General features: G+C 44.0%; 1 protein-coding gene across 1 annotated transcript in view; it reads right to left on the bottom strand.

The window, feature by feature from the left end:
• The window catches only part of TBC1D30 (TBC1 domain family member 30), a 76,818-nt gene that overhangs the window by 38,579 nt on the left and 20,634 nt on the right, over window positions 1–17,605 (bottom strand). Inside the window, 2 exon segments of the mRNA XM_068170521.1 lie at window positions 297–362; window positions 781–842. Coding sequence (XP_068026622.1) covers window positions 297–362; window positions 781–842 — 128 coding nt within the window.

The raw sequence follows: 17,605 nt of genomic DNA, 5'->3' as shown, positions 1-17,605 counted from the left end.
CAACCAGTCCAGAACGGCATAGACAAAATTAGCCAAACTGCTGAAGGCTGCAGATAAGCCCCAAATCCTCCCCCATACTACAGATAAAAGCTCACCCGTTCTCAGGAGCAGAGAGAAGGGAAAAGGGGAAGGAACTGGCTGTACAACCAACTTACAGATACCAGAATTATGGGATAGGATAGCAGTTTACACTTTCTGGTCCATCCCTAGACCTTTCTGGTCCTCCTGGAGGTCCTCAACTTTGTGGTTCTTAAAGGCATCCAACCTCAAACCATAACATACACAGATCTACCTACCTTTCTCCGCCATTCCTTTGGTATGCCCGTTGGCAATCTGGCCACTGCTTTGAGTGCATCATGCCACTAAAAGTAAAAAGCATCCAAAAGAATACACAAAATCCACCATTAGTTTAACGTGACAGCATAGTAACATTTACAACATCACAGACACCCACACTCATTTCATTTTACTGCACACATCTCAAGAGTTTAAATGCTTTATCCACTCAGGGAGAAAATATAGACGATTTATTTAATGATATAACAAAAAAAACCCTCAACCAATATTCTAGGACACACAGACCCATGAGCCATTTGAGTAAATAATGAAAGCCTACTGCATTTTCCAAACACTAATAGAACAGCTCCTGATGAAACTGTAAATAACATGCTGACATTATGATGACAGATGCACTTTTGAACTAGAGCAAATACTTTGATTGAAGAGAATCCAGCCCTTCATTAACTCAAGAGTAAAAAAGACCCAAAAGAATCAAATTACCTGCTGAAAGCCATTTTGACCTAAAGATGGTTCAAGAGTGAATTTCAATTTTGTATCAACCCCTAGAAACAAACAAAAAAAAAGAGAGAAGAAATTAAAACAGTAATAAAATAATCACGGTGATTGCTTTCACTTATTTCAGAAGGAAAAGCACACAAACCCACGACAAACAAGAACAGAAGATTTCAGCTACATGGTTCAGCAAATCTATTTCAACCTGTTTCTGTAAATCCTTGTCCTCACTGTGGATTTAAGGCACATGTTAAGAAGCATGTGGACAAAACGTTAACACTCAGTAATACTCTCTTCAATAATGCATTTTGGCACAACTCATGTCACTAAAAATTATGTAGATCATTACTGTACAAACTGTATTTGTGCACTGCAAGTTATTATATGTATCCGGGGGGGGGGGGGGGGGGGGCGCGAATATAGATATAGAGATATAGATATATATACAGAGACAGTTTCTTTTCTTCTGTTTCAACTTCTTGACATTAAATTTCTCCACCTTAACTTCTAAGTTTGGGCTGCCAAAATTGTTTTCTTGCTCAGAATATCAGGTTTTTTTACTCATTCCTCAGACCATGAAGCACTTTTGGTCAGTATTCTCACTTAAGCTTAGACTTTATTAATTGCTATAAAGCACTTAGACTTTATTAATTGCTAGCAAGTTATAAAACACTTAAAATGCTGGGACCTCAGCTTCGGGCCTGCACTGGATCCCAGCTGTGGCACTGGATCCCAGCTGTGGCACTGGAACGTGCTGGTAGAGGAAGAACACATTTTGAAGGCGGCACCGCCACGCTTTGGTCCCTCAGATGCCGCTGTCCAGAGCTCAGGTGCTGAACACACCGTCGCCTCGCATCCCCTCCCTCAAGTTTTGTGACAAAGAATACAGCCTTTCTTTCCTTTTCTTCCACAATTTAATACAACGGATTGCTCCATGTTTTACATTATGTTACATGCAGCTTCTTATCTTTCTAGAATATCAAGACAAACGTTTTTAATTGATATAGATATGTGAAGGTGATTAGGAGGAGACTTGATAGGTTGCTTGGTTGCATGGTTTAGTTGATTAGGTGGATGATAGGTTGGACACGATGATCTTGAAGGTCTCTTCCAACCTGGTTAATTCTATTCTATTCTATTCTATTCTACTCTACTCTATGCTATTCTATTCTACTCCAAGCTATTCTATTCTACTCTACTCTACTCTATTCTATGTAAAATACAGATTTTAATCCTGCAAGATTTTAAGCATATAAACCAGTAATACTCAGTGCTTTGGAGGACTAAGCTGGAGCATCTGACCAAAACCCCCAACTGTAGTGGCATTTGCTAGTTATAGAATGTAAAATGCCTTTCAGCCTTTGTACACTGAAGCCATGATAAGTAATTTAAAAGCCTTGCTGCCTGATAAATATGTATTTAAAAGACAAAGCCTTCCCCTTCAAGGCTCCCCCTCTTCTGGTGTAGGGTGAAGGAAGAGAAAGAAAGAAAATTCACCCAAAATCCCAGCATTGTTTAGTATTTTGGCACTTTAGAATTGCATCACCGACCCCGGGGCTTGGCACCTTCATTTCCCTGCTTTGGATTTAATAGACATGCTTGTCAGGTCTACTAAAATAAATAAATAAGCAAGCTTCAAATGATAATATAAATGTCTTGAGAAACATTAAAGGATTAGCAGCTATTCCTGGAAGTAACTCTTTATTAGTATTCTTCCACATCACTCCAAGACACTAAGCAGATAAATCTCTTCATAATAATTCAAAACAAGGTAACAATGTTGGAAGCCTACTAAGAGGAAATTGCATCGTGTTTGCTGTAAATGCTACAAGTTGGTTTCATTCCCAAGCAATCTAGTGGCAAATACTGGAAAACCCTAACAGCCCTAATATACACAAAAAGATATCTTGACCAAGAAGGCCTTTTGTTAAGGCAACAGATGTTGTTCAGCCTGGAGAAGAGAAGGCTCCAGGGAGATATAATACTGGCCTGAAGGGGGCCTACAAGAAGGATGGAGAGAAATGGTTTACAAAAGCCTGTAATGATAGGATGAGGGGCAATGGCTTCAAACCAGAGAAGAGCAGATTTAGATTGGATATTAGGAATAGGCTCTTTACTATGAGGGTGGTGGAACACTGGAACAGGTTGCCCAGGGAGGTGGTTTGTGTCCCATCCCTGGAGATATTCAAAGTGAGGCTCGACAGGGCTCTGGGCAACCTGATCTAGTTGAGGATGTCCCTGCTGACTACAGAGGGGGTTATACTAGATGACCTTTGGAGGTCCCTTCCAACCCAGACCATTCTATGATTCTATGTGTTCTAACACAGCCTTGTAGTGAAGGAGCAATAACCTTCCAAAACAATAATGTACGCATTTCCAACTTGGCAGCCCATTATTAATCACTTAATGGTTTTCTAAGATTTAAAAATCCCAGTAACAACTTCTGTGTCTTATCAGTTTCCAAGGAAAGATGCAAGAAGAGACAGCTGAGTCTGCAAAGGATCAAGCACAAAGGCAACATAACCTCAAAGTAAGGCAAGATGTGTCCATCATTTGACATGAAGATCATGACCAGGGTGCTCACACAGGGACCCAGATAGCTAGAGAGCTGTCTTTCTTGATTAAGTGAGACTGAAATGAGACCCTTAAGCCTCCATCTACAAAAGTTTATTACATCATGGCAGACAAAGCAGGTGTAAAAATTACTAGAAATGAGAATAAATACCATGTGGCAACAAGAGACTTTAATGCAGTGAGGAAAATCTCGGTCATGCCATGCACTATAACCGCTTGTAGAAGTCATGGACTCTCTGTCCCCTTATTTTTTCCCGGCTAGACACATCTCAAAAAATCAAATAATGCAATGATTTTGTGACAGGGAAGGGGAAGAGCCAGGGGGAGCAAGCCACAAACCATACACAAATGGTTCCTCGTTCCTATTCATCTTAAAGAATTTACATTTCCTCAAACAACAAAACCACAACCTTCTTCAATAAAATACAGCAAATACAGCAAGTAAGCAAGTCTAAGGAAAAGCTGTAGCATAAACTGCACAGGGCAAGCAGGAAAGGCTACACTAACCCTGAAATTCTCTGGGCACCTGCAGGAAAGCAACTGGCAATCTGGGAGCAACATCTCATTGCATGTAACTGATTTCTAGCATGAGAACCATTTTGCTATGTGCAGTTTCTGCATTCCTCACTGAATTTGTCCTTGTACTTTAGAGTTTCAAGGAACTAATGCCTATCCCTATTTCAACTTCTCACTTCCCAAATCTTGCTACCTCCATTGTTACCCTCTTCCCAACAAATCTCCCACCTTTTTCTTTTTCCCCCACTCAGTCCTGTCATTTTTATCCTGTTCACATTTGCCTGGGTCATTACCAGCCTTTCCCCAGGGCCTTCTTCCACGTACAGTCTTTTCTCCCTTATGCTTGCATCATCTGCTACAGCTTACCAGCAATTTCCTTCAATTCTGCATTCAGTTGCCTTCTCCCCACAAACTAACTTAGATTCCCCAATACTTTCACCCTCCCTCAGTACCTCACACTCATACACCTCTTTGACAGACCATCTGCACACATTTTCCAGCAGATTTTCCTCTTTCATCAGTCCTCCATCTCTGGGCTACATTCCTCTCCATTATGTAAACACTTGCTATTTGCAGCAAGGACCCCTGGGCCCTTATGGGAACTTTTCCTCCCAGCTCCTCTGCACGGACAGCCTGGCAGAAATGAATCATATACAGAGCAGTAGTTTCTACAAGTGCTGACAGTAAAACTCAGCCCTTTTTACATCAAGCCAGCCAGGCTACAGTGTCATTTGACACAGGAACTATCACCTCCAGTTCATACACTTTCAGCTGATGCTTCATACATACTAACTTGTGTAAGCAGGAATATGTTTGGATCACATGCGAATTATTAGGGCCACAAATGCAAGCACATAGGGAGGTATGTATGTTTGGCATCAATCAAGTTGCTGAAGGGTAGGGGAATGCCAAACTAAGGCCTGTTCAATGCCCTTGCAGCCAGCTCACCAGAAACTACTGCAAAAAGGCTGGGTTTTTTAAAATAAATATATATATTTAAAATATATATACATATATATAATCATAGAATCAATAAGGTTGGAAAAGACCTCAAGGATCATCAAGTCCAACACCCAACACCTCATGACTACCAAACCATGGCACCAAGTGCCATGTCCAACTCCCTCTTGAACACCTCCAGGGACAGTGACTCAGCCACCTCCATGGGCAGCCCAATCCCACAAAACCAGGCCTCATTAGCTTTTTCATGCAAAACACATGACTCCTGACAACAAAAGAGGGAAGATCATAGTTCTGGGATTCACAAACCCTAGCAAGGCTTCTACTGCATTATCAAAATGCAGCACAGGACCACCTAAAGAGCCACAAGAGGGGAGGTTTAGGTTGGATGTTAGGAAGAAGTTCTATACAGAGAGAGTGATTGCCCATTGGAATGGGCTGCCAAGGGAGGTGGTGGAGTCACCATCATTGGAGGTGTTCAAGAGGAGACTTGATGGGGTGCTTGGTGCCATGGGTTAGTTGTTTAGGTGGGTTGGATTGGTTGAAGGGTTGGACACCATGATCCTGAAGGTCTCTTCCAACCTGGTCTATTCTATTCTATTCTTTCTATTCTATTCTATTCTATTCTGAGAGAAAGATCACAGATGTTGTGGTCAGTCTAGTACCTGGGTGAAAAAATCAAATTCCCACTCCTCAGCAACATTAAACAAAAGGATGGGACAAAGGCTGGGATTTGTTTTCCAGAAATACTAAACCAGAAAAAGCGTAGGAGGATGATCTGTTCTGAGGCACATATGTGAGCTATAAATCCATAGCTTCCAACTTGCAAAGCACATCACTGCAGGTTCTTGGCTGTACTTAAAAGCTGCTGTTGAAACCTCTCCCATGGAAAGCCAGTAAATATTTTAACGAAAACAGAAGAGGAAAAATGCCCAAAGCAGCTTTGTTGCAGCGGGAGTCCAAACTTGGGGGGGAATAGCAGCAGTACAAACTGCCACCTTATTGTTGCTTATTGTTTCAGGAAGATTCTTAGCCTTGCCTTGTAATTTATCTCTAAATGTAGGCTTTAATCTGCAAAATGAGACATAAGAGTAACATTTTGAGTAACTCTGTGTGAAATCACTTTTGTCAGGAACCAGGGCTCATTGGGACCTATCAAAGCACATCTAACAGCCACAGTCTGCAGAAACTTCTCAATATAAACAGACACTAACAAAAATCTGAAGGACACTAAGAAACCCCAAAGGAAACTTCATTCAGATTATTTTTGTAAGGGTTCATTAGGTGGCCCATCTTGGTCAGCCTATGGAAGTGTGCACCCCAAATGATGCTATTTTATTTACTTACATATGAACAGTATGGAAACCTCAAGCCAGGGGGATTTCCTAGCTCTAAGACATGGCATTTGCGGTTATGCCTCTGGTCACCTCTCCTGGTCTTTGTGGGAGTGTAAGCAAAAGAATATAGTTATCCAGATTAACATCATTACCTGGGATATTAGAAAACTACTGTAGACAGAGGGGTCTGGGACAGTTATGAGTCAGGAATTCTTCTTGATAACAGCAACCTCATAAGCTTATATCAGAATATATCTGACTTCTTAGAATAGAATCCAAAGCTCATTGCAAACACAGAAGCAGTGAGCATTACGAGCCTGATGCACACACAGCTTGTACAATGGGAGACTGAATCTCACAAATTTCTATGCATCCCTCAGTATCTGAGTAGAACTCAGGCTTACATGGTTTGTAAATGCCAAGGATGAAAGAAAGGATCAGCATTTCACCTGCAAGTAGCAGTTCTAAGACTGTAAACTGAATTTAAATTTCCAAACACCCAAATTATCCAAAAATCTAATTCGTGCAACTAGAATCTAGTATTCAGTAATGACCACCCATCAGTGCTTCTGCTGAGAGCTCACCTTCCTGGAGCAAATACACGTTGTTGGCTCACCATATGGTCCCTAAAATGTATTTGTACAGAAGCACGATCCAGAAAAACAGCCGCAGACCCGAAGCCTTGCCTCCCCCATAGGGATGGCAATGGTTGCGAATTTAGACAACACCCTACCGCAGACAAAGGCTGGGCGGGAGGAGGGGTCTCCGACAAGCCAAGAGTTACCAGGTTCAGCGGGAAAGGTCTGCTAAGGCTAAGAGGTGACCGCTGTGGCCCGACGGCTCTGCCATGCGGGCGTGACAGGGTGAGACGGGCGAAAAGCAGCGGCGGCGGGGCGGAGAAGGGAGAGGAGGAGGACAGCAGGGACCGGGCACAGCGAAACGGCACAAAAGCGCTGAGAGGCGGAGACATCGGGCGCGGGGAGCGGGTCAAGGAGACGGCCGAGCTGACAACCAGAGCCGAGAGCGGCCGGGTGGGGAGCGGAGGAGGCACTCCCGGGGGAAGTCCCCTGCCTCCCCGCAGGGCCCGCGTATAGTTCAGCTCCTGGGGCCGGCCTGGCGTCTCCGCCCGTTCCCCCAGCCCAGCCCGATTCCGCAGGCCCCGCTTCTCGCCGCTCCGCCCGAGGCCTGCTGAACCCGGGCAGGACCCCCGCCGCCCCAGCCCCCGAGCTCCGTAGACCCTCCGCACCTCAGGCCGCCACCGCGGCGCCTCACGCAGGCCAGGCCCTGTCGCGGCTCTCTGTGCCGTAGCGGCGGCCGCCGAGACTCGGCCATATGCCTCGGGACGGCGCTAGCTGCCACCGCCCCGGGGCGCAGCCCACCCCCTGTCCCCCGCGCCTACCCGCGGCCCTCATCGCCCTCCGGCCGCGTCTGCCGAGCCGAGCCGAGCCGAGCCGAGCCGCTCCCGCACGGACACGGCAGCCCGGGCCCCGGCCGCTCCCCTCTTCCCCGCTAAGCCGCTTACGGGATTGCAGCCGCCGGCTCGCAGCCCGGCCGAGAGGGAGCGAGTTACCTGGCTCCAAGGTGCAGAGAAGGCGCGGCGCCGTCCGGGAGATGCAGCTGCGCTTCTTGAGGACGTTGCTGAGGATGGTGCCCACGCCGCCGCCCGAGCTCTGCCGCTTCAGACATCGTCCCCCGCGCCGCAGCGAGCCCGTCAGCCTGTCCTGCCGCATTGCAACCCCGGCCCGCCGCCCCGCCGGCAGCTCGCTGACACCCCTACCCGAAAGCTCGCCCTAGGGCGGTGGGGCGGGGGACATGGCCGGAGTGCCCGGCCGGGCTGAGCGGCAGCTGCTCTCCTGGCTAGCCGGGAGATCTCTGCAGTGCAGAGACAGCAAAGTCGAAGTGCGGGAGAGAAGAGGGAGGGCAAGGAGAGGAGAAAGACACGAGAGAAAGGAAAGGGGAAAAAAATAAAAGGAGAAAAAAAAAAAACGGGAGGGGGGAAAGAGGGGGAGGAAAAAAAGAGAGAGCGTTGCTCCCGCCCACAATACTAGCATCACTGCCTGAATAAACCAGCAGCCTCTCCTCCTCCAGCACCACCTGGGTTGCACCAGGCAAAGCGGAGCAGCAGCTCCGGTTAGAAATCAAGGGAGTCCAGGCGGCAGTGGTTGGGCTCAGCGGTGGCAAAGGACTCCTGGACAGCTACACAGCCCCCAGGCTGCAGGCACATCGCCCAACACCTGCAACACTGACGCGCCCCGCTTGAAGCCTGTTAAAGCGGGCAATACCAACATTTCTGCTGAAAATGAAATGAGCTAAACAGCCACAGAGACTTCTCACGTGGGATTCTGGCCCATAACTGGACATGAATAGATAATCATGCTGTCCTGGGACGGAGTGCCACAAGCACTACCAGACCACGGCATAAGGGGAGAGCGACGGATGTAACAGGATCTCAATGCCAGGGTGGGCTAGGATCACATCCCACAGCCGGGGCTGCTCCGAGACAGCTCCAGCAGCATCAGGGAAAGCACGCTGCATAGTTTCTGTGTTTGTGACTCCAGCACAGACCTTGAACATCCTCGGCTAAAATTACAGTCTTTTCTATGAATCTAATGTAACTGCACTTATTACTAATGATGTGCCAAGCAATAACTAGTTAAAAGAAGCCATTCAACAGCATTTTATTAGATGCATTTTCCAGTACTATTTGACCTAACAACATCTTAAAAGGGTTCTAACTAGTGGTTTGAGTGACAGAAAGGAAAAGCATTTGAAATAATGATTGCTTTTACAATCTAAACCGCTTTGTGTTTCTGTGGAAGGAGAGCAGATTTATCCCACCACATCAGGTGGGCTCAAAGACCAAGCTCCCAGCAGCTACCTGACATCTGTCGCTTTGAAACAACAATTTGCTCCTTTATGAAAATGATGCTTTTCTCAGACATATTACAAAGAGAAGAGAAAATTGTCAACAGATAACCAGAAAATCCAACTATATAAAAGATTCCTAACACAAAGCAAGCCCCCTTTTTAAAGATCAGGTTTAGCTATCTTTAGAAGTTTCTGTTAAGTGTTCAGAGACGCGTGATTTTTGATCATGCCTCTTTAAATATCTGGCTTGGTTTTGGAGAAAAGCCACTACACTGGAGCTGCTAGCTTGCACTCTGAATAGATAATTAAGTCTGTGTGTCGGTGGTTCTTTTTTTAACAAAGGTGACACTTCCCTGCTGATGTAGATGATGCAAATCACTTCATTTCAGTGCCAGCTGGAGATGATGATTTAGTGGTTAAAGCATCAAATTTGAAATGAACTAATCTCCCTAGGTGTACTGATTGTACCAATGGGACTGTAAGAGAAACATTTAAATACAGGAATCACCATGTAATCTCTCTAGTATTATTCTCCTCTTCCTTGGGCACCATACACAAATAGCACCACAATGTTCTTGGATTGTTTCAAGCCTGGCTAACCCAACACCACATGCTGTTGCCCAGAGTCTCAAGACAGTAACAGCTGAAGTGTCAGGAACCACTTATTATCTATACAGCAAGAATCAGTCATCCCACTAAATCACTCATCCCACTATACTGAATATAAGTTACCTTCAATTTACAAAGAAATTACAAATCAGTTCTAAGAGAGACATCAATATTTAATTGATGAGGACAAGCAGCCCTCAGAGTGAGAATTCAGTGTCCTCACTACTGCTATTTCTACTTGTCATCTTGTCACTCTGTAAGAAAACTAGAAACAATCAAGACACCCATGCCGTGACTTGGGGCACAGCTACTTCCAAGGACCATCATGCCATTAAGGAGCTTTCCCTCATGCCAGCCAATTAATGCAACATTTCTCTTAAGACAAAAATGCCAAAAAGAACTTCAGGAGAAAATAAATGAAGCCATGCTAATGGGTTTGATGAGTCACTGGATCATTAGCACAAATAGATTTTAGAAGACTGGATAAGCCTCCTATTGAGCATACCTATACATATCTTAAGGGCAAGTGCCTAGCTTCTAGAAAAGTGGATGGCACTGGGTTTTGACCACTGATCAAGAAAAGCCTCTAATTTGCCTGTGGCAGAACATATTCTGAACCACTCCCTGGACTTGCAGACATCTAAGCATGACATCCTGTGTCAGTAGCTTGTATAAATTTACTGTATTCACCACTGTTATACAGTAACTAGTCTTCAACAAGGGGGAAATTTCAGACATATCACCATAGTTCCAAGTTGATGACAAAACAGACATGAACTCCAGTATGTCACCAGTGATCACAAATGGTCTGGGCCATCACACAGGATCACAGGATGTTAGGAGTTGGAAGGGACCTCGGGAGATCTTTGAGTCCAACTCCCCTGCCAGAGCAGGACCATATCATCTAGCACAGGTCACACAGGAATGCATCCAAATGGGTCTTGAAAGTCTCCAGAGAAGGAGCATATGGGTGAATGAGCACAAACAGATGGGGCAGTGATAAGAACAGCAGCAGACCAATCTTACCTTTAAAGAAAAGGACACATTTGCCTACGTGGAGCTTTACACAAACCCAGGATTACCTAGAGTGAATGTACTCAAAAGACTAAAAATGTTAAGACATCTTCATCTGGGCTGCCATAGTTCATTTCACAGGGAAGAGTACAGATCTCCTGTAATTCTGATTTACATCACAACATTCCAGTAAAACAGTGAAAGTCTGGGGAGAATGCTTGTTGGCTGTGCTTCTGGACACCTGTGTTATCAAAAGCACTTAAAGCAAAGCATAGCCATGAAAAAACTGTCTGAGAATACTGTAATATGGTTAATCTCAAAGCATTTTAGAATTTATGTTCAGGAAGCATCACTGCACCAGCTACATATCAGAAAGCATCAATGGGATGAGGGGGAAAAGAATGTACCCTAACCACAAGGCAAAACCTATTGTATCGATCACATCATAGGGCCATTGTTTGCTAAGCCCAAGAGTATAGAAAATGTAACCAGGAAATGTAACCCCATCACCACTTGGCTCCAAATAGCTCTCCAGAAGTTAGAAAAATCAAGTTTTACACCTGTACCAACACATGTTCTGTTGTGCATTCTAGCTCATCATGAGCTGCAAAAGAGAAAAGATTTCACTTTCAAATTGTAGTGTAGAAGAGAAAGCACATAGAATGAAATTATGTCCACTTTGGAAGGAAGGAAGGATAAAGCAGTTTGAGTTTCTCTCAGGAGGCTAAACTATTTTAAACACATCTACCCCATTAAACCATCTTCACCACTGGAGCATGAAATTCCTGTCCTATTCAGTTCTATATGTCTTCTATTACTAAATATCCCCTCTGCCAAAATCAGCACCACTTCTTCTGCTTGGTCCTAAAAGCATGACCTAGCCAGAGTTCCACACACCTCCAACCTCTGACAGCTTGAAAAGAGGCCTCTGGCTCACTGGGTCTTTGACACTGAGAGGGTGGGCAGGTGCTATATTGCTGCTACAGTGTGTGTCCTTGAACGTGGAAGCCTGGAAGGTGGCAGAGCCCAGCACTCCTCCCACCTCAGTCTGCGAGTACAGCACCACCACTCCTATTACAAGAACTGCTCTACAGGCTCTGTAACTGACATGCTACCTCAGTCACTGCAGGTGAGCAGATGCAGTGATCTATCAGCCAGCTTTAATGACAGTGTGAACCACCAAGCACAGAGCCTATAGCACTCCCTCCCATATCCACAGTTTCATGAGAATATGAGAAGGGAGTCTATGGGAAGAGTGGACAGATCTGTGTTATACAGAAGAAGAAACATGATTTTGGACTAAATCTGGTTCTGCCACCAAGCTGTTCTCTACTCTTAGACAAGAAATCCAGGGTTGACTTTTCTGGACAAGGGATGGTCCCAGAACCAATACCAAAATCAGTTTTCCTACTGTATTTGTGCCTAAAGAAGGCTCATTTTACACACTTCCAATAGGTAAGGCTCAGGAAATCGGTGCACTGTGTTGACACACCACAGTCTTATCAACACAGCATGAATATTTTAAACTTTTCCATTGCATTAGTCATCATTTGTATCACTTTGTACATAAATGTCACAAAAGAGGTCAGGACTTCACTGTGTCTCGTATCAGGTGTCACAGACAGAAAGGACAGAGCCAATCCTTGTCTACCAAGCTATTCAGTGGAAATACAAACTACACAATGGGTGGGAAATAATATGTATGATTTTCAGAAATGGAGAACCAACACTTAAATGATTAGTCTTGGGAATTGTGCAGCAGATCTGAGAAACGAATCCAAACAAGCTCAATCCTAGTCCAATGCTTCCTCTCCCTTTAGACTTCAGGCACCCAGCCTTCTTACTTCCCTCTTCAAAAGCTGACAATACAGTAAGTACTGTTTCAGAGAGCCTTCTACTGAAGGAAGCCCTAAAACATCCCACTTGTTCTCGTAGGGTTTAAGACAAAGGATCTGGGGAGTTCTCTTACTAGAGTGCTTTCTGTCCACAGAGCTTTGTTTATAGCTAAAATGTCTGAAAGAAAATACTGTCTGCACCTCATTTAGCCATATCTTTTGAAGACTGATCTATAGAACATCATTAATAGAGCACTGCTCAGTGTAGTCTGTATCTTTCAATAGGAAATTAATTTACAAGACTATTACCCCTTTAAGAAGCTCACAAGTGTATATACTCTACATGATCCTTCAGCTTATCACAATTAGAACCAAGACAGAACTTCAGGCTCAAGATTCCTCATTACAATCTTTAGGGGTTTCTTTTTTTTTCCCTTTTCATTCTCCCCCTTCCCTCTCATACACAATACCCACTCCAGCCTTCTGTATTACATGTGTACAAAAGACTAGGACAGGACTGATGAGAAAAGAGAAAGTCCCATCAACAGAGCCAGGTCTCCTTGACCCCAACACCACCTGCCCAAAAACATGGTTTTTGATTTATCTTTTGGGAGTGACAGACAGTTACACCTAGTAAGTGGATTTACAAGTTGAATGATGAGTTTTCCCATCTAGGGAGGCATCACCTTCATAGGCAGTGAATCAGTGAAGGGAAGGCAGGGAAGGTTGTTTTTAGAGTGGCACAAGATGCTTATGCAATCAGCTTATGTAGTTGAGAAGGAGAGCCTTCAAAAGCATCACAGGTTGCTAAAACAGCAGTACAGACATGCCTGTAACTCCCTTGGAACTTGCCTATAACCTCTGTCCATTTGTACATACAGAGCTATTTCCATGAGTGAGGGAGGTGTTGAAAGACAGGGTTAAGGCCAGCAACAGCAGAACTGCTTGTACCTGTCTCCCAGACCTGTGTTCCATGCAGTAAAGCACAAAGCCCATTTTCCTGACTCCTTTAGGAAACCACTCAGCAGTAAGCTACGAGCTTTTCTTAAACCTGTCTCTTCAACACAATCACACTGAAAGCTGGGAACATGTTAATATTCAAATGCTATAAGCCACAAATCCTTAACTCTGTGTCACCAACTCTCATCATCACACCATTAAAAAGCAAATGTGCTGCAGAATCTGGAGTTTCTAGGCCAAACTGGTTTTGAGGATAGAAGAATTAAATTTGCTGATAACTTAGCAACCCTGAGCACACAAGTGACAGCGACCAGTGCCAATGGGCTGGCTACAAAGCATGGCCTCTTTCACTTCAGGCCCATCACTGGGAATTAACTGTTCCCAGAGCTTAACAGGAGAGAATTCAAAGAACTCCTGAAAAGTAGAAAGTGACTCATGCTTCTTTATTTTAAACACCATGCACTACAGATCAGTGGCACCTCAACTATTTCCGAAGAAAATAACTGCTCTGACATTACAAAACAGATGCGAAGTGGAAACTTTTATCTCAACATAAGGTTCAATGTCTGCACTGAAAGGACAAGGCCAAGACTTGGAACTACCCATGTGGGAAACAAAAAGGGGCTTAAATATAATATTTCTTGATCACAAGACTGACGTAAGTTAGTTCCCCTTCTTATGCCAGTAATGGAGGACCACAAATTTTCACAACTGAGTATGCCTGATATTCTATTAATCACAGAATGTTAGGGGTTGGAAGGGACCTCAAAAGATCATCCAGTCCAAACCTCTGCCAGAATAGGATCATCTATACCAGATCACACAGGAACACATCCAGGTAGGTCTTGAATACCTCCAGAGAGGAAGACTCCACAACCCCCCTGGGCAGCCTGTTCCAGTGTTCTGGCACCCTCACGGTGAAAAAATTCTTCCTCATGTTTCCATGGAACTTCCTATGCCTCAGCTTCCACCCATTGCCCCTGTCCTGTCATTTGGCATCACTGAGCAGAGCCTGACTCCATCCTCTTGACAGTCACCCTTTAGATATTTACAAACATGAATGAGGTCACCCCTTAGTCTCCTCCTCTCCAAGCTAAAGAGCCCCACCTCCCTCAGTGTCTCCTCATAAGGAAGATGTTCCACTATTTGTATTCACTGCACTGCCCATAAATTCTAATTCTGGGCTGCATCATTGTTGTAGTAGATGCTGTACAAGCACAGCAAAAAAACAAGCTACCTGCTAAGAAAGAAAGGAAGAAAGGAAGGAAGAAAGGAAGAAAGGAAGAAAGGAAGAAAAAGGAAGAGAAAGGAAGAAAAAGGAAGAAAGAAAGAGAGAGAAAGAAAGAGAGAAAGAGAGAGAGAAAGAGAGAAAGAGAGAAAGAGAGAAAGAGAGAAAGAGAGAAAGAGAAAGAGAGAAAGAAAGAGAGAAAGAAAGAGAGAAAGAGAGAGAGAAAGAAAGAAAGAGAAAGAAAGAAAGAAAGAAAGAAAGAAAGAAAGAAAGAAAGAAAGAAAGAAAGAAAGAAAGAAAGAAAGAAAGAAAGAAAGAAAGAAAGAAAGAAAGAAAGAAAGAAAAAAAGAAAGAAAGAAAGAAAGAAAGAAAGAAAGAAAGAAAGAAAGAAAGAAAGAAAGAAAGAAAGAAAGAAAGAGAAAGAAAGAGAAAAGAACAGAACACATTAGCATATGGAGGAAGACAGGGAGACAGTGAAATGATAGTGGGAAGCACAGTGGACAGCAGTGTTAATGTTTGAGCCACTACTGCATGTGTGTAGGCTTCATGGCAAAGATGAGTATCAAGGAACACACAGGAAGGCATAAGGTCAATAAGAGGGCTGAGGGATTAGGTTTTAATCAACAACTCAAGTTCAACATGGCTACAGATATACGAGGAAACACCAACATGGAAGGAAACTGAGAAGGTGCTTGTTTTAATTTAAGTGTGGGATGGAAGTAGGAGGCATGAGCTAACCTTGAATAACAAGTAGGAAATGACAGGGCTGTGACAACAGAAAAGAGTAGGTTGTGAAGAGTAGGTTGTATTGAAGCAATGAGAGCAAGACATTGGCTAGATCTAGAATGACCATAAAGGAAGCATGGGCCCCTAGCACTCATGTGAACACCTCTGTACAAACACTGAAATGCAGGTGTGTTAACCCCAGGCTGAAGCGCACCACTACACTTAATTCTTTGTACATATATCTATGGTGTCTTCCAAAGGACAAAAATCTACCCAGCAATTGCCTCGTGCTGTGAAGCTGAGAGGGGACAAATACAGCAAAAGCATGCAGGCTTTTTTTATTCTTTTTATTTATTATTTGGTGTGATTGTGCAAATAAATGTTGATGTTATAATCGCCCTTTGAGGAGCACAGTGATCTGTGTTGTCCTGATGAAGAAAACCAAGGAAACAGAGGAGGTCAGGGAGTCAATTTATTGTGCTTATTGCTTTCATCTGCCAAGTACACCAGTAAAGCAGATACTCACAACTCATGAACAAGGTAAGAGACATGTCATGCAAGGACTGCAAAAGTAACAATATATTTTAACTGCTGCAATAACCAAGTACATAAAGTCTAGAGTTAACAACTGGAATAAAAGCCATAGCAATGCTTAAATGCTCAATAAAATACATAGAGAGGACCTTTCAAATGAAATACAAAGTAATGCAATGACACCTCAGAGAGCAAATGCTCCAAGGTGAACTAATTGTGGCCTTCCAGTATCTGAAGGGGGCCTACAGGAAGGCTGGAGAGGGACTTCTCAGGATATCAGGTAGTGATAGGACTAGGGGGAATGGAATGAAGCTGGAGGTGGGGAGATTCAGGCTGGAGGTGAGGAGGAGGTTCTTCACCATGAGAGTGGTGAAGCCCTGGAATGGGTTGTCCAAGGAGGTGGTTGGGGCCCTGTCCCTGGAGGTGTTTAAGCCCAGGCTGGATGAGGCTCTGGCCAGCTTGATCTAGTGTGGGGTGTCCCTGCCCATGGCAGGGGGTTTGGAACTAGGTGATCCTTGTGGTCCCTTCCAACCCTGACTGATACTATGATACTATTTTTTTGGGTCACAGAAATTTACAGTCTATATTGAATGAGAGAATCAAAAATTATATTTCAGTAAGGGAGATATTAAGAAGAAAACTCATTGAAGAAGCCCTAAAATATTGATGAAAAGCATGATTATAAAAATAAAGAAGTATTTCCTAACCATGTGAAACAATATAAAGCAAATGCATATCTTGGACAGTATTCATCCCCCAGAATCCCCCAGACCTCCAGCTCTGGAGCCTTCAATATAGGAAGGACACGGACCTGATGGAGCAGGTCCAGAGGAGGGCCACAAAAATGATCAGGGGATTGGAGCACCTTCGCTACAAGGACAGGCTGAAGGAGCTGGGATTGTTCAGCCTGGTGAAGAGGAGGCTCTGGGGAGACCTAATGGAAGCCTTCCAGTACCTGAATTGGGCTTACATGAAGGATGAAGAGAGATTGCTTACAAAGGCCTGCAGTGATAGGACAAGGGGCAATGGCTTCAAACCAGAGAAGAACAGATTTAGACTGGATGTTAGGAACAGGCTCTTTACTATGAGAGTGGTGGAACATTGGAACAGGTTGCCCACCTGATCTAATTGAGGATGTCCCTGCTGACTGCAGAGGGGGTTGGACTAGATGACCTTCAGAGGTCCCTTCCAACTCAGACCATTCAATGATTCTATGAAATGCTACATGGTCATTAAAAGAAAAAAAAAAAGAAAGCCAGAAAAAAAAATCACCAAGTCAGCAGAAAAGCTAATGGAATACATGAAAAACTAATTCTGACAGGTATGATTTGTAGGGATGCTTTGCAGCAGAATGGAAGTCCTAGCAGATTGCAGGCTCTTACCTCTAAAACTGAGCTGTTCTTCCCTCATTAAAAATCAGATTATTTGCTTAGCACCTAGCACAGAAAATTAGTTTTACAGTGTGGATTGCCAGCTTCATTGGTCTGAACTGCTGTCTCAGAAACAGCGTGATTTTAATCCATCCACCCTAACCAAAGAAAGCATAAAGCACCCTGTGTCCCCAAGTCAAGATTTATCCACAGACTGAATGCTTTTAAAGATCTTAGATAGAATAATAGAATAATAAACCAGCTTGGAAGGGACCTTCAAGA

This window comes from Melanerpes formicivorus, unplaced genomic scaffold (genome assembly GCF_026170545.1).
Source record: "Melanerpes formicivorus ecotype bairdi unplaced genomic scaffold, bMelFor1.0.p_v2 SCAF_3, whole genome shotgun sequence".
In the NCBI taxonomy this organism is placed as follows: Eukaryota; Metazoa; Chordata; class Aves; order Piciformes; family Picidae; genus Melanerpes; species Melanerpes formicivorus.
Note: the sequence above shows the minus strand (reverse complement) of the source record. Positions and strands in the feature narration are given on the sequence as shown.